At 44.3% G+C, this 26,076-nt stretch overlaps 1 protein-coding gene across 4 annotated transcripts in view; it reads right to left on the reverse strand.

Annotated features, from left to right (window-relative positions):
• Positions 1-4,035: 4,035 nt before the first annotated feature.
• The window catches only part of HDAC8 (histone deacetylase 8), a 241,477-nt gene continuing 219,436 nt past the window's right edge, over positions 4,036-26,076 (reverse strand). Inside the window, exons 11-12 of one of the 4 annotated variants that reach the window (XR_004068538.3) lie at positions 5,336-5,396; positions 4,036-4,596 (exon numbers count right to left, since the gene is read on the reverse strand). Coding sequence is in view for 3 of the 4 variants with exons in the window: in XM_031005904.3 (XP_030861764.2) it covers positions 4,574-4,596; positions 5,178-5,288 (134 nt within the window). In the remaining variant the exon portion in view is untranslated. Of the gene's footprint in view, positions 4,597-5,177; positions 5,289-5,335; positions 5,397-26,076 lie in introns of all 4 variants that reach the window. The other 3 variants (XM_031005905.3, XM_031005904.3, XM_031005906.3) reach the window with 3 other exon arrangements.

A 26,076-nucleotide genomic window follows, 5' to 3' on the forward strand; every position in this document is an offset into this window, starting at 1 on the left:
TCTCAAAAAAAAAAAAAAAAAAAAGAGAGAGAGGAGAGAGGAGAAGAGGAGAGAGAGATAGAGAATGATAAATGATAGATGGTATCTGGGGATTGCCAGGACAAGATGGCTACTTTAGTTAGGGTAGGGTGGTCACAGTATTATTATTATAACTTATTTATTTATTTATTTATTTTTGAGATGGAGTCTTGCTCCCGTCGAGCAGGCTGGAGTGCAGTGGCGCGGATCTTGGCTCACTGCGACCTCCACCTCCTGGGTTCAAGCGATTCTCCTTCCTCAGCCTCCTGAGTAGCTGGGATTACAGGCATGCACCATCACACCCAGCTAATTCTTGTATTTTTAGTAGAGACGGGGTTTCACCATGTTGGCCAGGCTGGTCTTGAACTCCTGACCTCAGGTGATCCACCTGCCTCGGCCTCCCAAAGTGCTGGGATTACAGGCATGAGCCACCGCACCTGGCTTTTTTTAAAAATTTTTTGAGACAGAGTCTCACTCTGTCACCCAGGCTGGAGTGCAGTGACACAATCTTGGCTCACTGCAACCTCCATCTCGTGGGTTCAAGCGATTTTCCTGCCTCAGTTTCCTGAGTAGCTGGGATTACAAGCATGCGCCACCAAGTCTGGCTAATTTTTTTGTATTTTTAGTAGAGACGGGGTTTCGCCATGTTGGCCAGGTTGGTCTCGAAGTCCTGACCTCAGGTGAATGGCCAACTTCTGCCTCCCAAAGTGTTGGGATTACAGGCATGAGCCACCACACCCAGCCATATTATTATTATTATTTGAGACAGGGTCTTGCTCTGTTGCCCAGGCTGGAGTGCAGTGGTGCAATCATGGCTCACTGCTGCCTCGACCTCCAGGGCTCAAGGCATCCTCCTGCCTCAGCCTCCTGAGTAGTTGGTACTACAGGCATGTGCCACCACGCCTAGCTCATTTTTGTATTTTTATTAGAGACGGGGTTTTGCCATGTTGGCCAGGCTGGTATGGAACTCCTGGGCTCAAGCAATCCTCCCACCTCGGCTTCTCAAAGTGTTGGGATTACTGATGTGAGCCTCCGGGCCCGGCCCTAGGGTATTTAATTGAGTTGGACAACTGAATGAGGAGAAGGAGCCAGTCTAGGGAAGATTGGGGCATTCCAAGCAGGACTAGCGTGTGCATAGATCATGAGGTGAGGGGCCCCTGTCTTAGACAGCTCTATTTATGTCTGTCTTTACGTCTACGTCTGTAGATCTCATCCTTTTTGTAATCACAAAACTCCTTTGAGTTTTGAGAATCTGATAATAGCTATGGCTCTGTGCCCCAGAAAAATGTACATATGTACAGTCACACAAATTTGCATACTATTTCCCTAATTCCTGAAGCCAGGGAACCCCAAGAAGTTTCCTTACCCACAGCGTGTTCACATTTAGGGCAAGAACAGTGTCTACTACTAATATATAACATGCGCTCTACTACATGCTTTTCTGCATTATCTCTTTGGTCCCTCGCAACCACCCCCATGAGGTAGGTACAGGTAAGTGTCGCCATGTGATAGACAAGAAGACTAAGGCTCAGAGAGAGGGAGTTACTTGGCCAAAGTCACACAGCCAGTAAGTGAAGGGAGAGGCTTAAACTCAGGCAGTCTGAGGCTGAAGTGTGTATGTTGCATGCCAAGGCACTACCGGTCAGCTTTGGGCCCAGCACTGAGCAGGAGGTTTGGGGATCTGCCCCTGGCAAATGCAGAGAAGCAGGAGCTGCAGGAGCTTTCTGTATAGGGGCTTAGAGATGTCAAAACACACTTGTTTATGTGGTTGTTTTCTTTCATTCTTCTGCTTTTCTCTTCCTCCTTCTTTTCCTTCTCCTCTTCCTCTTTTTCCTTTTTTTTGTTGAATGACAATATTTGATTTTCTTATAAAGAAGTCTTTCTGCCTTAGAGTCTTTTAAATATATAATTGGAAATATACTACTGCTGTCTCTGTGACAGCTAACATTGAATGCAGCAGAGGCAGATCCACCCTCCCCAAAGGTAAACTGGTGGGAATTTTCCATTGACTTAAAAAAAAATGTTATGTATTAACTTTTTTGGGACCAGGTAATACATTCACATGGTTCAAAAATCAAAAGGTACAAAAAGGAACTGAGTGCAGGTCACCCTCACTCCGCCACTTGCCATCTGGTTCCCTTGCCCAGAGGCAACTGAGGTGTCCCAGTTTCTTGTGTATTTTCCCAAAGGTGTTTTATGCACATACATGCATATCCAATATCGATATTCTTTTTTAAGTGGTTATTTTCTTACCCCTTGAGTTGGAGACATAGTCTACACTTCTTTCTTGGTCTCTTTGGCCCTTGTGAGTGCCCTGGAGACAGAGGGGGCTGGTGGGTTTCCTATAAGCACTGGGTTTTCCTCAGAGGTGAGCCTTCCCTGGACCATTTCCAAGGCAGGCCCTCCTGTCCAGAATACTTTACACGCTTTTCAAAGTGCTTCCATCTTTGGTAATTCATCAACCACTCACAATAGCCCATGAGGTGCAAGAATTATTCACCCCATTTTATGGGTAGGGAAACAGACCCAGAAAGGTCAAGCAACTTGCTGAAAAGCACACAAACGAATGAATGCTGTTGTGTGGTGAGGGCCCAGAAGCAGCATGTGGCTTGGTCCAGCTTGGGCTTTGGAAGCAATAAGAAAGTTGTTTACTTCAAAGTCACAGTTTAAAAATATTCTAGTGGCACTAGTGTGGGACAGTGGAAAAAGTAAGGGAATTTGCAGTTCCAGCCGGGTTTTTCTGCCTGGCTCTGCCACTTAAAAAGGGGCACGTTACTTCATCATTCTTAGCCTCAATTTTCTAATCTATAGAGTGGGGATGATAATACCCACTAGCAGGGTGGATAGTGACGTACAAGTGAAAATGATCTGTAAAATGGGGCATATGCCAATGCTTGCTTTGCCATTGTTGTTATAGTTATTGTGGCTGGTCCCTTGCAGACACAAGGGGTGGGTGGTGGCGGGGTCGGCAGCAATTTCCTAAAGGTAAGACAGGCAGGCTTATGGTGGGGACAAATTTGCCCCACCCTCAAGCCAACTGATCTAAAAAGCATCCCCCTCCCCCGCATCCCCCTCCCCGCCACCGCCCCCACTGATCGGTCTTCCAGGCAATTAGAACAGCCCCAGGGCCTGAGCACAAAGTCTTCCTCAGTGGGTGTCTTGAACTGACTTTGATCTGTAACTACCCCCCAACTCCCCGCGGATCAATTGTTTCTTTTTTTTGGGGGGGGGTTTATGTATTTTTTTTTCTATTATTAAAGTAAAATGTGCCCACTAGAGAAAATTTGGAAAATACTGAAAAGTAGAAATGTGCTCCCACAGCTCTGAGCTCACGTTGATAACAGAGCTGGAAACATGTTGGGATCTGCTTCTTTTTCTCCTCCCTTGCCTTGTCTGGGAATTCCTAGACAGCCAGGATGGATGGGGCTGTGTGCTTGTCTGCCATCCCGGTCCCAGTAGTTAGTTGAAGGAGCTTTGTAAATATTTGGTAAATAAAATTACAATATCATGACATTTAGTTGTCTCTTCCTCATCTCTCCCATTATCCCCCATCCCCATTTTTCCATGTTGCCAACTCCCCAGAGGTTGCAGTAACACCACACATTACAACTTCCTCCCCTTTTCATTATGTGCCAATTGTCTACTGGGAAGCATCCTTTCTATCCATGGAAGTGCTCCTCGTGGATCTGACATGGCAACACGCCTTTTCCATCCCTAAATCACTCCCTGGACAGGGACAGCTCATCCCCAGGGTGCCAATAAGCCCCTCTCCATGACTGCAGTGCCAGTATTCCTACCCCACCATGGACAGCCCCAGTGCAACACAGAGCTTGGCCTTCTGTCCCAAGAACTTGGGCTAGGGACACACTAGTTCCCCAGTGAGGTCAGACTCTCAAGCCGGGCCAGAGTAGAGATTGGAAGGAACAGGGTTATTCTTGACACTTCAGCGAGAAGAAAAGTTCAGAACTGTGTGTGCTGTCAGTGGCGCTTTACAATGAAGACAATGGGACAAAGAGGTAGGTTTTCAAAGATTTTATTAAAAAAACCAAAGATATATAACACTAAAACAACACCAGTGGACTTCTCCCCACCTCCCAGTCTGCTGATCAGTACCCTCTCTCCCAGGGCTCCACCTGGATGGTCCTGAGGCCCAAACCCTGCCTCTCAGCTGCCTCCTGCCCTACAAACTGGTGACTGCTCTCATCCAGCTTCTGATCTGTTTCATTTAAGATGATTAAAATACTCCCCTCCCCAATTCGCTTAAAAATAATTTTCAAAGATTAAAAACTTCATTTGTGTGTGTGTGTGTTTTTAAATAAGAACTTTAAATGTGGGATATCTCCTTCTTCCCCTAGGCCCAGTTGAGGACTCTGGGGTGCCTGCCTCTTCACCCCAGAAAGCCAGCTGCCACTTGGTGCCCCTTGGAAATTTTCAGGAAGTAATTTCTTTCAAATTTCCCCTGCAGTCACAAATTCCACAAACTGCTTGCATAAACACGCTGTCTTCATTATAGGCACCACTCCTCAGCTCTGGAAACCTGATCTCTTTCTGTCAACTAGACCACATGCTTCAGATTCCCTGCAAACAGGGGAGAAAACAAAATTCAAAGTCAGGTAATGTATGTGAATTACACCCCAATAGAGCTATTTTTTAAAAAGCACTTATATTTTGGGGCTTATTCTCTGCTGCTCTTGGGAACTCTGTGACCTCGCCATAAGGAACAAGACCAGAATAGCTTGCTGGATGATGAGAAACAAATGGCCCAGAGACCCCTGTCACCCAGGCAACCACCAGCCAATTACTGGACATGTGATCGAGGCCTTTGACAGCCAGCTGACTGCAGATGCTGGGTGTATCCAGCCAGAACCAGAAGAGCCACCCAGCTGAACTCAGCTCAATTGCCAATCTGTAGAGTCATGAGCTAAACAAATGGTTGTTTTAAGTCTCTCTCTCTCTCTCGTAGCACTTTTCAGAGTTCATTCTTTACTAACTGCATCAAATCTCATGCTCCCCACCCCCAACTTTTCTTCCTTCCCTTAGCAAGGCACAACCCTCCTAGCATTTTCTCTTGTGAGTACCTGTGAAACACGGATTGGGGGCTTTCCTCTGATCTCAGGCCTAAGAGTCTTTGAGGGAAAAGTGATCATTTGAAATCCTACCGGACTGGGCTCTAGGAATGAAAAGTTGCTCACTTTGTCCCTCCGTAGTCTTTGCCTTGCCACACTTCCCCAAGTAGAAACACTGGGCTCCAAACCCTATTGGCCACTTCTCTGAAACAGAAACAATGCTCCCTGAGGGCAGGGCCTGGCTGTCTTACTTTTGGTTGATTTCCAAAGTCTTGCACAGTGCCTCACTCATAGTAGGTGCTCAGTAAATGGCTGAATGAATGGACGAATGAAAGGAAGGAAAGAAGAAACAAATCAGAAACAAACTACTTGCCTATCTTTTTTTTTTTTTTTTTTTTTTTTTTGAGATGGAGTTTTGCTCTTGTTGCCCAGGCTGTCGTACAATGGCGCGATCTCGGCTCACTGCAATCTCCCGGGTTCAAGCAATTCTCCTGCCTCAGCCTCCCGAGTAACTACGACTACAGGTGTGTGCCACCATGCCCAGCTAATTTTTGTATTTTTAGTAGAGATGGGGTTTCACCATGCTGGCCAGGATGGTCTCAATCTCTTGATCTCGTGATCCACCCGACTCGGCCTCCCAAAGTGCTGGGATTACAGGTACGCCCAGCCTTGCCTATCTACTTTTATTTTAAATTGTATTCTGCAGTAAAATTGATATTTGTGCATGTGCAGATCTGATTTTAAACATATGTATAGATTCATGACAGAGAGGAGTTCCATAACCCCTCAAATCTCCTTGTGCTATCCTTTTGCAATCACATCTTCCTTTCTCCCCCACACCTAGCAAGCACTAATCTGTTCTCCATCACTGTAGTGTTGTCTTTTTGAGAATGCCATATAAATGCAATCAAACAGTCTGTAACCTTTTAAGATAGGCTATTTTTTTTTTTTTTACTCAGCATAATGCCTTTGAGGTTCATGCAGATTTGTGCATGTATCAATAGAAGTTCATTCCTTTTTTGTACTTAGCTTTTACTTTTAAAATAATTATAGAATAACAGGAAGTTGCAAAAAAAATAGTGCAGAGAGGTTCTACACACCCTTCCCCAGGTTTCCCCACATGTTAACATCTTACATAATTACTGTTCAATATCCAAGTCAGGAAATTGACATTGGTACAATTCACAGATCTTATTAAGATGTCACTAGTTTTACAAGCACTCATTTGTGTGTGTATAAGTGTATAATTCTAGGCCATTTAATCGCAAGTGTAGATTCATGTAACCTCAACCACAATCAAGATATGAAACTATTTTATCACCACAAAGATTTCCCTCCTTTACCTCCTTTACAGTCATTCCCATCCCTCCTCCTTCACCATCCCTAAGTCCCGACAACCATTCATCTGTTATCCTTCTCTAAAATTTGGTCATTTTGAGAATGTTATAGAAATGGAACCATACAGTATATAAACTTTTGAGATAGATAGGCTTTTTTCACTCAGCATACTGCTCTTAAGATCCATCCAAGTTGTGGTGTGTATCAAGTTTGTTGCTTCTTTTTGCTGAGTAGTACTCCACAGTATGGATGTAGCACAATCTGTTTAACTACTTATCTGCTGAAGGACACCTGAGTCATTTCCAGTTTTTGGCTATAGAATCAACCCACTATGAACATTCACATACAGGTTTTTGTGTGAACATAGTTTTCATTTTTCTGGGACAAATGCTCAACAGAATAATTGCTGGGAGGTATGGTAGTAGCATGTTTAGCTTTATAAGAAATTGCCAAACTGTTTTCCAGACTGGTGGTACCATTTTACTTTCCCTCCAGCAATGTTTGAGTCATCTGGTTTCTCAGCATTCTTGCTGGCATCTGGTGTTGGTTTTTATTTTGGCCATTCTGATAGATGTATAGTGATATCACATTGTGATCTCAATTTGCATTTTCCCAGTGGCTAATGATGTTGAACATCTTTTCGTGTGCTCATTTGCTGTCTGTATATCCTTTTCATATCTTGTCTTTTGCCTACTTCCTAATTGTTTTTTTTTTTTCTGTTGAGTTTGGAAAGTTCTTTATATATATTTTTTATTTTTATTTTTTGAGACAGAGTCTCACTCTGTCACCCAGGCTGGAGTGCAGTGGTGCGATCTCGGCTCACTGCAAACTCCGCCTCCTGGGTTCAAGCGATTCTCCTACCTCAGCCTCCCTAGTAGCTGGGATTACAGGCATGTGCCACCACGCTCGACTAATTTTTGTATTTTTAGTAGAGAGGGGATCTCACCATGTTGGCCAAGCTGGTCTCAAACTCCTGACCTCAAATAATCCACCCACCTCAGCCTCCCAAAGTGCTGGGATTACAGGTGTGAGCCACTGCACCTGGTCCTTTATATATTTTAGATACAAATCTGTTGTGGGATATATGATTTGCAAATATCTTATCTCAGTATGTAACTTATCTTTTCATTCCCTTAACAGGGTCTTTTGTAAAGCAAAAGTTGATTTTGATGAGCTCCAATTCCTTATCAATTTTTTTTCTTTTTTTGGATCATGCTTTTGGTATTTCAACCCCCTAACCTCAAAAAAATCTCTGGATAATCTTTGATCCTTAATTTCTTAGTTCACGCCTTCTCCACATCTTATGAGTTGTGAAGCCTAACCTCAAGATGTCTCTCCAGTCTATCCCCTTCTTTCTGTTCCACTGTCTCTGCTTTAGTCACATCTCTTGTTACTCAGGTCACTGCGACAACCTCTTATCTGGTCCTCCTGCTTCTAGAGCTATTCCCTGCACAATTGCTAGCTGTGATCACATTCCTTCTCTGCTCAGAAAGACTTTAGCAGGCTGGGCGTGGTGGCTCATACCTGTAATCCCAGCGCTTTGGGAGGCTGAGGTGGATGCATCACCTGAGGTCAGGAGTTTGAGACCAGCCTGACCAACATGGTGAAACCTCGTCTCTACTAAAAATACAAAAAAATTAGCCAGGTGTGGTGGTGGGCGCCTGTAACCCCAGCTACTGGGGAGGCTGAGGCAGGAGAATCGCTTGAACCTGGGAGGTGGAGGTTGTAGTGAGCCGAGATGGTGCCATTGCACTCCAGCCTGGGTGACAGAGCGAGACACCGTTTCAAAAAAAAAAAAAAAAAAAAAAGACTTTAGCAGTTCCCGACCTACCACCTATGAATGAAGTCCAACTCCTTAGCGTAAATGGGCCCCATCCATGCTTTCCTGTTTCCACACCTTCGCTTGTGTTGCTGCCTCAGCTGAGGACAACCTACAGGGGACACTGGTGTGAAGTGAGGGTCCTTCCATCTGTAAGTATAGCCAGAGCTAGGGGAATGACTGAATACAAGGATGAACAAAATTCCATGTCAAAGCATTCCAACAAGACATGTTCGCAGGGAGGAAAGGTGGGTGCTGTACTCCTCTGCTGGTCTGCCTCACTCTCCAGTTAAATTTGGAGGCAATTAAGAAAAACAACAGAAATAATTTTCACCAAGAAGTTGATGATGAGCAATGTTGAATTGGGGTAACAATAAAAATACAAGCTTAAATAATGCCCATTGTTTTCCCCTCACATCTAGCTTTTCCAGCAGTGGGTGGCAGCCTGAGAAAATTCTAAAGGCTAGCACAGGCTGGGGCCTAGGGAGACAAGAAGTTCAGACTACAGCGGGCAGACTCAATTGCCTAGAGAGGCCAAGAATATACTGTTTGTAAAGCAGGCTGGGGGCAAGACACAAGAGGCCCTCTTGATCCTTTTTTCATTTTCTTACTTTGAATCATGACATAAGTGTAAGAAATACTTTCCTTTTTTCTTAACTCTGCCACAGAAGAAAACAAAACCAAGACAGTGTAAATGGAAACTCACACTTGGCCTAGAGTAAGAGATACAAAAGGGACTGGTGGGGCTTGTGGCAAAGAGGAAGGTACCTGCTGGCAAAAGTGGGCAGCTGCTGCTCAGATCCAGCCACTCACCACTGTGCAGGCCTGTCGGCCCCATGGGACCGAGTCCTTCCGTTTTCCAAGAGAAGTCCAAATTTCACATTTTTATGCAGTTTCCACTGTGTTAAATGTGGGCAAATGACTGACATTTTAAAAGAATATCATATGAGGCATTAAGATGAGTGGCCAAACAAAACAATTTTGGAGGCGAGATGTAGCTGGTGGACTGCCAGTTTGTGATTTCTGGTTATCTCTGAAACAGTCTTGATTTATACCTAAGGCACCCCATTTCACTCTCAAATATCCTGGTTTGGACAATAAACTATACTGTTACTCTAGCTCTGATGTACAAGAAGGAGTACTGAACTGGGACTCAGGGGGCCTGGGTTCTAGTGAACCACTGGTTGACTCATTTGTTTATCAATGTATTCAATAAACATTTATGGCGTGTCTACTCTGTGCCAGGTATTTTGTTAGGTGTTGATGAACAATCTCTTTAGTCGTTCTTTTTTAAATTAATATATTTTATTTTTAGAACAGTTTTAAGTTTATAGAAAAACTGAAGAGAAAGTACAGAGGGCTCTCATATATTTCCTTCCCCTTCCCCTACAGGCAGTTTCCCCTGTTATTAACATCTTGCATTAGTGTGATACATTTATTATAGTTAGTGAATGGATACTGATACATTATCATTAACTTAAGTCCACTGTTTACGTTAAGATTCGCTTTTGGTCTTGCACAGTTCTATGAGTTTTGAAAAGTATATAATGTTATGTATCCACCATTAGAGTATCATGCAGGAATAGTTTCACTGCCCTCAAAATCACCTGTGTTCCATGGACTCATCCCTCCCTTCCTTTCACTGAAGCCCGGCAACCATCATCTTTTTACTGTCATATGGTTAGAATCAAACAGTATGTATCCTTTTTGGACTGGCTTCTTTCAAGATGCATTTAAGTTTCCTCCATGTCTTTTTGTGGTTTGATAGCTCATTTTTTCTTAGTGCTGAATAATAGTCCGTTGTCTGGATGTACAACGGGCTTATCCATTCACCTACTGCAAGACATCTTGGTTGCTTCCAAGTTTTGGCAATTCTGAATAAAGCTGCTATAAACATTTGTGTGCAGGGCTGGGCACAGTGGCTCATGCCTGTAATCCCAGTGTTTTGGGAGGCTGAGGCGGGAGGATCACTTGAGGCCAGGAGTTCAAGACTAGCTTGGGCAAAATAGTGAGAAACTGTCTCTACAAAATAAAAAAATTAGCTGAGTGTGATGGCACACCCCTGTAGTCCAAGCTACTCAAGAGGCTGGAGCAAGAGGATTGCTTGAACCCAGGAGGTCAAGGCTGCAGTGAGCTATGATTGTGCCACTGCACTCTGGCCTGGGTGACAGAGTGAAACACTGTCTCTAAAAAAAAAAAAATTAAAAAAAAAAACAACAACAACAACCCAAACAAACAACAAAAAAGACCCCCAAACATTCATGTGCAGGTTTTCGTGTGGACATGAGTTTTTAATTCATTTGGGTAATTACTAAGGAGTGTGATTGCTAGATCATGTGGCAAGAATATGTTTACTTTTGTAAGAAACTACCAAAATGTCTTCCCAAGTGACTGTACCATATTGCATTCCTACCAGCAGTGAATGAGAGTTCCTGTAGTTCTACATCCTTAACAGCATTTGGTGTTGTCACTGTCTTGGATTTTAGCCATTCTAATATATATGTAATGGTATCTCATTTTAATTTGCAATTCCTTAGTGACCATGATATTGGGCATCTTTTCACATATATAGTCTCTGACTTAAGATGTTTCAACTTTATGATGGTACAAAAGTAATAATGCATTCAGTACACTCCTCAACTTGAGATGGGGTGACATCTAGATAATCCCATCATAAGTTGAAGATACTGTAAGTTGAAAACATACTTTCCACTTATATTTTCAACTTACAATGGATTTATTGGGACATAACCCCACTGCAATAGGCAGAGGAGCATCTGCACTTACTTGCTGTCTGTATATCTTCTTTGGTGAGGTGCCTATTAATATCTTTTGTCCATTTTTATTTTTTTTAAATATTTTTAAATTTTTTGTAGAGATGGGGTCTTGCTATGTTGCCCAAGCTGGTTTTGAACTCCTGGCCTCAAGCAATCCTCCCTCCTAGGCCTCCCAAAGTTCTGGGATTACAGGCAGGAGCCACCACACCCCCAAAATGGGCTCACTTTTGCCCATTTTAATTTTTTTATTTAATTTTTTTTTTTTGAGACAGGGTCTTGCTCTGTTGCCCAGGCTGGAATGTAGTAGTGTGATCACAACTCACTTCAGTCTTGACTTCTTGGGCTCAAGTGATCCTCCCACCTCAGCCTCCTGAGCAGCTGGGACTACAGGCACATGCTACCATGTCTGGCTAATTTTTAAATTTTTTGTGGAGACAGGGTTTCATCATGTTGCCCAGGCTGTTCTCAAACTCCTGGACTCAATCGATCTGCCCACCTTGGCCTCCCAAAGTGCTGGGATTACAGGAGTGACCTACTGCACTCAGCCTCTTTTGCCCATTTAAAAATTGAGTGTTTTCTTATTGTTGAGTTTTAAGAGTTCTTTGTATATTTTGGATTGAACTCCTTTACTGGATATGAATTTTGCAAATATTTCTCCCAGTCTGTGGTTTGTCTTTTTATTCTCTTAATCTTTTTAATGTGGAGCAGTGCAGTCCAATAGAACTTTCTTGGATGATGTGACCATCCTACAGCTGTGCTGCTCAATATGGTAGCCACTAGTCACATGTGGCTATTGAGCACTTGAAATATGTCTAGTGCAAGTGAGGAACAGAATTTTATATTTTGTTTAATTTTAATGAACTTAGCCACATGTGGCTAGTGGTGAGACTATATTGGACAGAGCAGACATAGACCAGTCCTCTTGTGCTTTTTTTTTCCTTCATGACGTTGACTAGGGGTCATCCTTACTCCTCCTTTGTTTACAACCTTCCTTTTCAATCTATTAGCAAGTCCTGTGGATTCTACCTCCAAAATAGATTCCAAATCTACCTCTTTTTTTCCATCCTTCACTGCTGTAACTGTACCCCAAACTATTCTTGCCCTTTACGTGGATGATTCTAATAGCCTCAAGACTGGTCTCCTTGCTTCCTTCCTTGTCTCCTACAACCCTGTTCTCTATATAGCAGCCAGAGTATTTTGTTAATACTTAGGACAGACCACATCACTCCTATGCTCAAATCCCTCTAACAGCCTCCAATCACAATAAAATCTAAGTTACTCACCTGCAGGGGCCGGTCCCTTGCCTCCTGTCTCCTACCACCACCCTCCTTGCTCACTTGAGTCTTCTTTGTGTGGCTTGAGCACAGAAATCATTTTTCCCTCTTACGGCTTCTCCTGTCTTTGAACTTGCTCTTCCTTCTTCCTGGAATGCTCTGTCCTGGCTATCCCCATTTCCAACTCTTCTCATAACCTTTGTCACCTTGAGTCGACGGGTCTCAACCCCAAAGTCACTTCTGAGAGACCTTAGGACCACCCAAGCTAAGGAGCCATCCCCTCAGTCACTCCTTTTCTGTCACATGATTCTGTTTTATTTTCTTCAATCCACCTAGTGCACAGAAAACATCTTGTGTGTTTGTTTCTTTATTTGCTCGCTGTTGGCTTCCTCTCACCAGCTCTATGAGGGCAGGGACCTTGTCTGCTGTCTTGGTCATTACTCTACTGTTAGCACCCTCAGTAGTGTCTGACACCTAGTAGGTGCTCAGTACCTATTCACTGAAGGAAAAGACATCTGTAGACTACAGGGCAGTTGATCAAGCACTTTCCCATTAAATTCCCAGAGGCTTAAAGCTTGGTCATTGCTCTTAAGGACCTTATAAATGTGGGTAAGGTGAGCAAACACATGCTAACAAAAGGAGAACCAGGCTAGGATACATAAGTTCTGAACACAATCAGCATCACAGCAGTTTGGAGGGATGCTGGTGTGATCTCAGGAACCCTTGGAGGTTGGGTGGCACCACAAAGGAACAGAGAAGTGAATTTAGGACTGCTGAAAAATGTTTCCAAAACTTCTGTCATATGAGTACCTCTTTTAGGAATGTTTTTATATCTACTTAACAGCTGTATTAATAGTCACCTTGATATATATATATATATATTTATATATATATTATTTTTTTATTTTTTGGGGTATTAACTCACTTTTAAACCTTCAGGCCAAGCCCAGTGGCTCACGCCTGTAATCCCAGCACTTTGGGAGTCTGAGGCATGGGGATCCCTTGAGCCCAGGAGTTCGAGACCAGCCTGGGGAAAATAGGGAGTCCCCGTCTCTATTAATTTTTAAAAAGAAATTTTAAAAAATAAGAAAAAAACTTTAATACCTATTTTGGCCTCATCTATCATAAGCAGCAATAATAATAATAATAGACAACTTGCTTATTACATTTTAAAGCATACGTTAAAATAAATATGACTATTAAAATTAAAAATGTCTTTGTGTCACCTCAGATTGTCCCTCATATAGAGGAACATGAGGCACATCTTGAGAAAAATCATTGTAGGGATTACTCTTGGCCAGCCGGTGTCCAGGCTGTCCTGCTGCTGGCAGGCTCTGGTATCTGAGAATCTTAGATGGTATGCACCCCCGCTCTCATCCAGCTATCCAGCTCCCTCAGCCCAATCTGGTCCATTTTTCTGTCCATTTATTGCCTAAGCCTTTGCTGATGTCTACAATGGCCTAGGCCCTGTGCTGGATGCTGGGGTCACAGAGGGGATCAAGACAGTTCTTGCCGTGAAGGAGTTCTTGGCCTCGTGAGGAAGACATATATGGAGGCAAACACATTATAGTCCACAGCAGCAAGGTGATACAATTCTAGTATGTACAGAGTGCTGTGGGCAGAAAAAGAGGGCATAAGAGGCTTCACAGAGTAGGTGGTTTATTGAAGGGCAAAGGAGGGAAGAATGTTCCAGGCAGCAGGAACAGAGCAGGATGTATAAAGCCAACTGCAAAGTTTTTGAGATCAGGATACAGGATGAAGTTCAGGGAGGGGAGCAATGCAGCTGGAGAGGTGGCCAGAGGCCATATCAAGGCCAGGGCCTTATCTGAGAGGCCATGGGGAGCCTCTGAGAGATTGTCAGGGAGCAGGGGATCTTGTGGGATCCAGGGCTAGAGCAAGATTTCCAGCTGCTGCCCCATCATGGCCAGGTTCAAGGACCTCCCTGGGAACAATTGCAGTACCAAGGGTTCCTATGAAGCCTTGGGCATGTGACGATATGGATGGCTGGTTTAATTTTTAGCTCTTAATTGTCAACTGCATTGCTTGCCTTGGAATGTCGATCCCTCCTGTCATCAGAGAGCCTTTAATTGACAATTAAGTAAAACTGCCAATCACCACTTGTCTGCCTCTGACCTGAATTACAACCTGAGGTTGTGGATTAATCCCACCAGGCTTCTGACATTTACAGGATACCAGCACTTAGAGGATATTACCCTGATGGTTAGGGTGCTCTCGTCTTAGTTCTCAAGGCACTACTGCAGTCTCAAACAGAACCGAAGCAATTTCTAAAATAGCCTATGATTCATTTTTTCTCCCCTCCTGTGCCTAAATCTGCTGGCTTCATGTGGAAGGATGGGCGCAAGTAACTGTAGAGGTGACATCACAGGAGTGGGCTGCTTGCCTGCCAGCCAGCTTGTGGGGCTGGGCCCCGGCAGTTGTCTATCTGCTGGGCTGGGCAATGCCTCCCAGCCGTTTTGGAGACAGAGCTCCGAGGTTCTTTGGTCGATGTGCCTTCTCCACATTTCTTTTTCTCAGACAAAAATTCTGGGCTGGGAAATCCAGGATAATGGGAATAGCAGTGGTAGGAGGAATAATACAGCCTTACATCTGTATAATGCTTTAGAGTTTGAAAGCTATTTGCTCTATTTTGCCCCACCCAAACACCAGTGGGAAATGGAAGCTGGGATTTTTGACTTGAACTGGAGACCAACTCTCGCTCTCTTGCACAAAAAACCTAAATGCTAATATCCCCTATTCACCTCAAGGCGTATCATGATTAGGCCTTGGACGCCACCAGAAGGTCAGAGAGGCTCCCTTCAGCTTCTAGGTGCTTCCCGGAAGATAAATTCTCCAGGACAAATTGCCTGGCAGGCACAATCTATTAACTATGCCATCCTGACTGAGCCAACAAGTAGTGCCAGTCTCAGCATTGCCAACTCCTTCTGCACACCCTGGTTTACAGTCCCAATGGTCCCAAAGACCTTTACTGGAGCCAAAGAAACAGTCGCTAACTGTGGAGCCCTGAAGGTAGGGTGTGTCACAAACATCTAGAAGTGCCAACAGCTGCCAGAGAGCTCAAGGGCCTGTGAAAGGAAAACCCACAATTCAAGTCACATCAGCTATCACTGTGGATCCTGAAGTGAAGGGTCACTGAGCCCAGCCGTGAACAGCTGAAGAGTGGGGTAGAGGGATTCTTTTCTTGGAGGAGCCATAAAAATGGTTCTGTGGTGGTCTCATGATTGCTCTGTGATCATTCAGCATGTGAGCCCAGCATGGCTTGGTGTCCCCAGTTCCTTATTGCCATAGTGAACATGAGAAGTCTTCTCTGGCCCAGCTCCCCTCCTGTGATCTTCCCCAGGATCATGGTCACCAGGCTGGAAGCCAAAAGAGTGGTACACTCTTGACTGGCCTTCCTGGTTTTAGATTAGATTTCAGTGTCACTAGTGTGCACGTATGTGTCAGGGGATGAGGGTGGGGGTTGGAAGCAGTGAGCCATAGATGCTCAGCAGTATTGTGAGAGCAGCAGGTGCTCCTGCTATTGTTGCTGCCATAGCTGCCACCACCACCACTATCACCAAATGAATCCAGGATGACCTTGTGTAAGACCACAGTTGCTGGTCAGTGCCATGAAAATGTCATCTATGTAAACCAAGATGCTTGTACTTGGGTAGTTCTCTGTCAGAAATCTTGGTGGGGTATAAAAGTGACCCTTTTGAAAGTTGAATCTGTAAGTCTATATGTGGAAAGTGACTGTCAGAACAGAACATCACCACCTCCAAAGCAGACAGACCTCCCAGAACTTGTTTTCCAGCTCATGGCAGAAATGTGTACCTATGAAAGTAGATTAAGAATCACCACCTCAGCCTGTTTTAGAGATGTGAATAAAAATCTTGGCTTGGGACTGCCTTCTCTCTGGTTGACGGATTTTTCAATTGATTTGTATTTATTAGCTAATGAAATTAAAGTTGTAAAAATGATAACAGAAACACAATAAATCTCTCCCACAACTGGCTGTTTCTATGTCACTATGGTGCATTCCTCACTTTGATTACTTCAAAGTCTATTATTTTGTTTTCAATTATTCTGTTTTTCTGGCACTGGAGAAAATCAATTTGTTTTATTTTCTCTTATTCATGCACTCAATTATGCTCTTCGGGCACATTTAATCACTTTGATGTTTTCATTTTATGGCCCGTCTCTAGGCACTTCAGCTGCATTGCTGCCAATGGGCAAGCGAGACTAATTTGCATGTCACAATAGACTTGAAATTCTAACTCAATTTAGAAATCTTTGTGAAATCTCCCTCCAAAATGTGCTTGGAGCTGCAAAGAGGCAGAAGAATGTTGGCAAACCAGGAGCCTGTAAAGATACTTTCCTTTCTCAAAAGACTGTGAGCTCCTTCATGACCCGACCATGGCTTGGGGAAGTCCCTGTCCAGGTACAGCAGAAAACCATGGGATGGGAGGTCTGCAGACCCTCCTCTGGAACTCTGTGGTGAGAATCCTGCAGCAGCTGCCCCTCAGTGGCAAGGCCAAGGAGGCTAGGCCCACTTACCCTGGCAGAAAATGACCCTTAGCACTGCTGGATTTGGTGGCTGTGCTCAAGACAGCACCTGAATCTCAGTTGGCTAAAGGGCCTCCAGGTAGACTGACAAAGTTGTCAACAGTTAGGCATTCCAAAACCCTGAGTGGTTTACCTTATTTTTCCTAATAATTTCCAACCTTCCTTCTACCCCTTGATCATTTTAGAACTAGAAGCTGGAGGGAAATGAGCAATACAATCGCTTTGGGCATGTACTTCGGGCACACAAGAAAAAAATGCTTAATTAAACGTATTAGAGGCCTCCAACTACTCTTTGAATATTATTGGTTTGTTTATGCAACAATCAGCAGCTCTGCCAGGCAGAAGGAAAATTCCTTATTTCCTCTTCTAAGCTTTGAGTATGATCCTCAGCGTCTCAGGTGGAATCCTATCTTCCGCACTTACCTGCTGTGTGACTTTGTACAGGCTAATTAACTCCCCTAGGCCTCAGTTCCTACATCTATTAAATGGGGCTAATAATATTATATACATTAGAGACTGACTGATCTGCTTCCTAAAGTTCTATACTGTCAAGAGTTTGGCCATATTCACATACCGCCTATGTGGACTTTTCTTATATAGACATAAAAAAACCCCAGCCTCATCCTAAGTAATATCTTTGAAACCAAAGAGTTTGATCTGATACTTATATTTCTTTTTAATACACATTGAAACATATATCTATATTGAACACACTAAATCCATTTCTCTTGGGGTCTTTGATATTGCTTGTCTCTTCATCTAGAATGTACTTCACTACCATTTTTTTTTTTTTTTAAGACAGGATCTCACTGTATTGCCCAAGCTGGAGTGCAGTGGTGCAATCATGGCTCACTGCAGCCTTGACCTCCCGGGCTCAATTGATCCTCACATCTCAGCCTCCCAAGTAGTTGGGACTACAGGTATATGTCATCACACCCAGCTCAGTTTTACATTTTTTTTTGGTAGAGACAGGGTTTTGCCATGTTGCCCAGGCTGGTCTCCAACTCCTGGGCTCAAGTGATCTGCCTGTCTCAGCCTCTCAAAATGCTGGGATTACAGGCGTGAGCTACCGTGCCCGGCCGAACTCAAATTTTGTAAATCTCCTTCCCTCATTTCATTAATCTCTGTTCCCAAATGTCACCTCCTCAGAGAGGCCTTTACTGAATAGCATCCCTCAGAATTTATCAGTAAACAACATTAAATTTTTATTTAGTTGTTTATTGTCTATCTTCCACACTAGAATGTAATCTCCATGATGGGCAAGGACTTTATTTGACCTATTTCCTTTATTATTTTAAGAGACAGGGTCTCACTATGTTGTCCAGGCTGGTCTCAAACTCCTGGGCTCCAGCGATCCTCCTTCCTCAGCTTCCTGAGTATTTGGAACTATCAGCCCACATCACTGTGCCTGGCTTATCTATTCTATTTACTTCTGTATTGCCAGTGCCCAGAATAGTGCCTGGCACATATTAACACTAAATGGTTACTGTTAGGCTTCCCTTCCATTCCACCAGGGTGGTGTCAAAGAAGGCAGAGTAGAAAGTCAGGACTTTCCATCTTTGCTTAATGGCAAGGAGGCCCACCCACTGTTATGTCAGTAGAGGCCAAATGGGGAGCAATAAAAAGGTGCCGCTCCCATTTTTGGCCAGAGTGGTATCAGTAGAGGTCTTTTGGAGAGCCTGAATTCTACTCCACCCAGCAATACTGAGGTGCCCTTCTTCTCCCCAGGGTGTCAATGGTGGCTGAGTAGGGAACCTAGACTTTTACTCCCCACCTGGAGGTAATAGGGTAGTGCCCTCTGCCCCTGCCAGCATGTGTTACTTTTTTTTTCCTGACTACACGTTCATGGTAGAAATTTTGAAAAATACAGAAACAGCATAAAAAAATAAAAATCATCTATAATTCTAATTCTAGATAATTACTGTTAAGGTATATTACTTTGGTAAAGTATCATCAAAGATGACTACTGTTAGCACTTAATTCTTGTGTTTTTCTGTGCATATCCCCTCTCCCAAAACACACACTAAATATAGTTACAAAATTGAGACTATATGGTAGTAAGCCACTTTGTATCCTGTTCATTTCACTTAACATTGTAATCATGAGCATATTCTCGTGTCATCAAATTATCTTTTAAAATTTGCTTTTTAACTGGCTGCAACAAATTTTTTCATGTAGATACACTGTATGGAATTCATAAGACACTTCAAATTCAGTACATCAAAAGAGAACACATCAAGTATATGTTTCAGTAAAGCTATGTCCCCTCCCCCAAGAGCTTCCCATTTCAGTCGGTATCCAGGCTGGAAATCTCAGAGTCACCTTTACTTCTTCCTTTCTCCCCGATCCTCTATAAATGGCCTACCTCCCAGTGCTGGTGATGATACTCTCTTCATAACAGCTCTCAGTCATTTCTTCTATTTTACCACCACTATTCTAGTCCAGGACCTTGCAGTCTCAGTCTTGCACTACCATCACCATCCATCCCAAATATCACTGTATCATGTGGTGCTCTAATTTCAGAACCTAGAATGACTTCCACTTTACTGTGGATATGAACTAGTCAGCCTGAAATTCAAGGGAGCCTGCAATCAGCCCCCCATCCCCACCCTTCTGAATCTCCCTCACTTACAAGTGCATCCCTACTCTGATCTATTCAAATCCTCCCAGCCTTCTGAAAGCAGTCTCCCTAAAGTTTTACTGCCCAGTCTCTTCTATATGTAGTGTCAGACCTTACTATATTCTGATCTCTCCAAGGGGCTTAGTTTTGTCTCCTAACCTAGATTTCTCGACTATTTATCAGGAGGAGGGATCATGTCTTAAACACCTCGTATATCTCCCAATGGCACCAACATGAGGGGGGTGGGGTTCAAAAATATATGTGTTGATTGCTTGAGCTGGGCTTTAAAGTGGAGACACAATCATATCTCTTAAAATTAAACTGCTTCTGAAGCTCACTTTGGGAACCTGAGCAGGGGGAAAGGGTTTACTAGGGGAAAGGTTTACTAGCGACTAGAAAAAAGCAGAGGGGACGGATGATGAGTAGGTGTCACAGGGCAATGCTGCCACGGAGAAGAGGGCCACCAGGTCTGGGTTCAAATCTTGAGTTTACCACTTACTTCTTGCGTGATTAGGGCATATTACACAATGTCTTCGGGTGCCAGTCTCCTACCTCATAAGGAAATTGTGAGGTTAAAAGAGATCATGTATGTGAAGTACCCAGCACAGGGTGTTGTGCTGTACCCTGTCAATATCAGTAGTTCCCACTTCACAGATTTAGGTAGAAATTCCAAGTCTTCATGAGTAATGTGCCAAGGGTTTTCATGGTTTCTTAAAAGTTGCCGTCTAAGTTACTGTAACTTTGGGGAGCAGTCTCCATTTTTATTTTAGGATTAAAACAAATTTTTTTTTGTAGATAGGGTCTGGCTCTGTCACCTAGGCTGGAGTGCAGTGGCACAGTCACAGCTCACTGCAGCCTCAACCTCCCTGGGGTTAAGCAATCCTCCCACCTCAGCTTCCAATGTAGCTGGTACTACAGGTATATACAACCACATCCGGCTAATTTTTGTATTTTTTTTGTAGAGATGGGGTTTCACCATGTTGTCCAGGCTGGTCTTGAACTCCTCGGCTCAAGCAATCCACCTGCCTCAGTCTCCCAAAGTGCTGGATTACAAGCTCGAGCCATAGCGCCCGGCCCAGAATTTTTAAAATTTTTAGCATGACATTTTTGTAACTTATTTTTCTGTTTAACAACAACAATAACAACGATGACAAGAAGCCTTTCCATCTCTTATACTCTTTAGTGAAACAAGAAAGAGAGGAACTTGCTTGATGAGGAAGCCCAAGCTGGCAGTAGGCTCCTGGAAAGGACCACAGGGAGATGAAGAGGAATAAAGAGCCAGCAGGGGACAGGAAAGAGAGATAAAGGATGGACATCACAGAGATTTTCACCTGAAGTCATGCAAATTGGCTCAGGTATCCTCCAAAACCCTACTCTGAAGTCCTTCCAAGAAGCCCTAAAGCAAATGGTCAGTTTATCCTTGGGACCAACCCTACCTTTCAACTTATCCTCATGGCTTCTCAAGAAGAAAGAGACAGTGTGGAAGGAAGCCAAGTTTCCATGGTATAGAGTCCCACCATGCAGGAGCACTGCTTCAAGCCTGGGGCTCCAGCAGGCCTTGAATATGCGCAAACCTGAGCTCCAATTGCTAGCCCCTAGAAGGATGCCAATCCCGGATGTCAGGCTACCAGAGGAAGTGCTGCTTATACACAGCACAATGGTTCTCCTAAGAATATTACCAGTAGATGTGCAAAGGGTCTCAGATTGGGGCTGTGGAACTGCAAATGGCAGACTGGGTCTGGTGGCTACAGCACATTTCAGGCAGCAGGAGCTGGGTGAGTTGGCTTCTCCTACCTTCTGTCCATTTCTTTTCCTTCTCTACTAGGGAAAGGGAGCTAGAAGCTTCAGATTACACTATGGTGGGGGAGGGGGCGGGGCCTAGGGAGGGCTACAAAGCCTATGTCGGGGGCCAGAATTTCGAAGGTTGCCCAAGGCTGTCTTCTTCCCATTTCCAGGGAGTTTAGTGTTTAGGATTAGCCACATGGAAGGAGCTGGGCATGTAGTGTGAGGTAGGAGGGTTTACTAGGGGCGATTGGAAAGAGCAGATGGGATGATGAGCAGATTTGACAGAGCAATGCTGCCAAGGAGAGGAGGGAAATAAAGGTCAAACAGCCTGACTCTGAAGCTCCACTCCAGGCCTGTGTTCCAATGTCCACTCCACTGCTTATTAGCACAGTGTGTGGCACACAGTAGGTGCTCAGTAATTACCACCTGCTGAATGAATAAAGGCGATCTTGGCCAAGTCACCTATCCTCCCTGAGCCTCAGTTTCCTTATCTGTAAGATAAATAGTAGCTATTCTTCTTATTATTTCATCTGTGTTGTTTCTGTCCACACCCGTATCAGTTTGTTAGGTTGCCATCCTAAGGCTCCTTCAGTAAGGGGAAGAAAGGGCAGATGCATGCAAGGCCTTTTTCTTCCCTTGTGTCTTCTGCCTCCCCCTTCCCTCCTCCTCCTCCTTACTTCCTGACCTTGTTTGTTTCTTTTTCTCTCCCAGTCAAACCTGGGGAATAGTTCTGGGAACACAGAGCAAGTGTTGAAACCTCCAGTTACAACTGTAACACATTCTCACAAATGCACAACTCCCCCACTCCTGCTCCCCAAGAGGATTGGGCCTGGGCTGCAATGTGGAGCTCTGAGTCTCCTAGGGACCTCCGCTTGATTCGAATGTCATCAGTACCAGAGACCAGAAAGCCTCCTACCTCTGTCTGCATTTCCCCATGCAGAGCTAGCCAGGCTTGAGGAGCTAGCCCTCGCTGGGGATTAATCATATCAGCATTATTCCAACTCTGGAAGGTTCACCGTGAGCCAGTTCCTCTGGAGTACATTCACCAGAGGAAAGGCAACCAGCTTTAAGCAAATGAAGATGGTGCAAGGATGATTTTACAATAGTAGTCATGAGCTGGACTAAGCCATCTGCTCTCTAACCTGTACTTTCTTATGAACAACAACACATGCCTTCAAGATAGCTCATTGGCACGAGAGGAGCTTTTCTCTGTGTGAAGCTAAGAGCTTGAATGGACTCTCCATGGTTTTGTGGGTCTTTTTCCTCTCAGAAAGACTAATGGGCAGTAAAGATGGGATAAGTTGAGGTCTAAATTTGCCTGTCCCTTCAGTCATCCTGTAGCATGTGGAACACATCTCTGTAAGATGAATCTTCTCAGGTTTGGTTTCCAATAGGCTACAGTCTCATCTTTTGTGCCTCTAAGGGATGTGGCAAGAAACAGAAAAAGCCCAAGCTTAAAGGCTGAACAAATTCAACCAGATATTCTGGCTGAACTCCCACACATAGAGTGGAGCTGAATCCATTCATTCCCTCATTGCCATCTTACCTCTCCAAAGCAATCTGTGTCACATCCTACTCTTTGTTTTTCATGGGGTGAGGGGAGGTGGAGGGGAGGTACAGTGAGAAATGACCAGCTTCACTGAGGTTTTTATAAGCAAGAACAAATAACAGTCTTGTAGACAGGTTCAGGAAAATTTTTCAGAATTCAGAAAATTCAGCAGCCTTTCCATGCTGACCATTGTCATGGCAACGCACTATCTGATGGCAGCATGCGTCACCATGCTGGAGGGGCACAGTATCAGTATAGCAGGTTAGCCTGGCCATTTTTAGCAACATGTGGACTTCTTTCTAGCCTTGTTTCTTAAAGGTTTAGCTGGATTTCTCTTTGGTTCTGAGCTTGTGTGTTCTGCTAAATTTGCATGGCTAGAAAACAAGACTTTGTCAATATGAAAGGGATGGCTAAATGGAAAGTCTGAACATTCCTAGTATTCTGTAGCCACTCCACCTGCTGTCTACCCTCTCTGGCTCCTCCTCACCCACTCTTAGCCATGTAGTTTCTCTTCTTCTCTGCCTCAATTCTTTCCTATACACGGCATCACCTCCCCACACCCAACAACTGTGACTCATGTGCCAACCCCTGCACTCTCACCATATTCTTTCTTTTTCTATTTTCTCATTGTAATATACAGCATCCTAGAATCTTAGGGTTGGAAGGAGCCTTAACAGCAATTTAGTCCAATCACCCTCCCCCAAGGCAGGGGCCCTTCTACAATATGACAGCCTAGGGATTGTCTAGCTTCTATTTGTATATCTCCAGTGACAGAGACCTCACGCCTTTCTAGGCAGTCTGTTCCACTTCGGATAATTCTAATTGTTAGAAAATGTCTTCCTTCTATTGAATGAAAATCTGCCTTTTTAAAATATCCATCCATGGGTCCAGCTCTATACCTTGTGGCCACATAGACCCTGTCTATGCCCTTTGCTCTGTGACAGATATATGAAGTAGAGACCACATCCCCGAGTCTTCTCCAAAAGGTCCCAGCACCTCCAACCAGACCTTTTGGAGCCTGGGCTCCAGTCCTCTCCCCAGCGTGACTGACCTCCAGGAACATGCTCCTATTTGTCTAGAGCTCTTTAAAATGAGGTCGATACTGCACTAGCATCTCTGGAGGCCACCTTGCCCTGGTGACTCACACTGAGCTCCGAGTTGACTCAAATCCCTAATTCTCTTTTAGCAAAATGCTGCTAAGCCATGTTGCCCCAATTTGCATGCATGTAGTTGCTTTTGTAGGACCCAATTCCTGGTCCATATGTTTTCCTCCAGTTTGATTTCATTGGGTTACAATCGGAATATTGCTTTAACCTGTTAGGATCTTTAAAAAGCTTGACTTCCATGTAATTTTCATGTCCTTTGAGATCTGTTATTTTTTTCACCAACCCTCATCCTAGCCTTTTATCTCAAATCTCTTTTTGATTTTCTGCTCTTTTAGGGTTCTTACCTTTCCTTGTTCTCTTCCCTTTGCATTACCTTCCTTATGTCTTCTCTCACTTGTCATTTCCATTTCCTCAATAGCAAGATGCCACCACTCTCTGGAGCTATGTCCCTGGGTATGTGTGCAGGGAAGCAAGGGCATACACATATCTGCACATATGGAGGTGTGAGCGAATAGCTGCAAGGCTTGCTTGGTTTCCCTGTTTCTATTGCTTTGTTTGTGCTCTACCAGGATTTAGAGCCTGGATGGGGGAAAATGGCAGAGTTGAAGGAAGAAGGGTAAGAGAAGCCGGTCCAGGATCAGTTCTGAGGAACACAGGACATGCGTACCAGGTTTGAGGGGAGCAGGGAAAATGGGCTGGATGGCTAGTGTTCATCAAGGCTGCAATACCGTGAGAAGAACTGGAGAAGGGCCAGGAGTGGAAGGATTTTGAAGGCCTTAAAAGTTGGATAAGGGAGGAGGATTTTGTTAGGAAGCAAGGACTTGTGGGGTCAGTAGCCACTGAGAGGTGAGAGGGAGTTAGCTTAAAACTATAGGGTCGCGAGAAGGCTGAGGGCTAGGGGACGCCTCAGAGGGGACAATCAGCAATGCTGTGAGAATAACCTTGAGAGTCTATGACTTCTTAGCTTAAAAACTTTTCTCTGGCTAAATGAGCTCAGGACATGAAGACTTTGCTGCCGTCATTTACTGGGCTCTGCTAGTGGATAGGGGCATTAATGTAACTCACAGCAAAGACTCTCCGAGTGTAGTGTTTCCTCAGACTAACTCCAGCATAGAACGGGCCTCCTTTTTGTGTTGGATTATATTCCAGAGAGGGACTCAAAGGTAGGAGAACTGGTGCTATCTTGGTCATTTTATGAATAAACAATTTCCCTGTCCAGGTTAGGCAAAAAGATACCCTTGGCCTCTTAACTCTGGCAAATAATTAGGATCTAAAAAATACACATATGTATATGTACATTTAATTAAACAGGAAAATGGGTGCCAAAAATACGTAATGCGAATGGTGGATAAAGTGAGTTGTGAAGAAGCAGCTGGAGTTCAGAGGGGGCGCTACTAGAATGCTGAGGACAGTGACCCCAAACAGCCAGTGGACAGTGGGATCAGGAGGGAAATGCCCTGATGGCTGCCACTTCCCCTCTACCCCGAGGCCAGAATGATTCCAGGCCAGCCTTGGGGAAGGGAAGGAGGCTAGGCCGGGAAGGAGGCTAGGCCAGCGGCCCATCTGCAGCACTCTGGCTGAGTCCAGGGAACCCACTCCCAGGGCATCAGAATCCCTGACTACTCATTGTAGTTCCACATTCTTTCAAGGCTCTACTGGATCAAGGACTCATACATACTGGAAGAGAATGTCTGTGAGCCCCCTCCCCACCCCTGCTAAGTCTGAATTGACTTGAATTTTCCTCTTTTTTTTTTTTTTTTTTGGGACAGGGTCTCGCCCAGGCTGGAATGCAGTGATGTGGACATGGCTCACTGCAGCCTCAACCTCTTGGGCTCAAGGGATCCTCCTGCCTCAGCCTCTCAAGTATTTGGGACCACAGGCATATGCCACTATGCCTGGCTAATTTTTAAATTTTTTGTAGAGATGGAATCTCGCTGTGTTGCTCAGGTTGGTTTTGAACTCCTGGGTTCAAGCAATCCTCCCGCCTCAGCCACCCAAAGTGCTGGGATGACAGGCGTAAGCCACGGTGCCGGGCCAACTTTTCTCATCTTAAAGAGTGCTTTACTATTGGCCTTTTGAAAGAAAAAGGGTCTCAGGGAACACTTTAGAGCTGATTTTCCCCTGGCAGTGCCAAAAGCTGAACCCTTTGTCCTTCTGAGGT

Source organism: Gorilla gorilla, chromosome X (genome assembly GCF_029281585.2).
Source record: "Gorilla gorilla gorilla isolate KB3781 chromosome X, NHGRI_mGorGor1-v2.1_pri, whole genome shotgun sequence".
Lineage (NCBI taxonomy): Eukaryota > Metazoa > Chordata > Mammalia > Primates > Hominidae > Gorilla > Gorilla gorilla.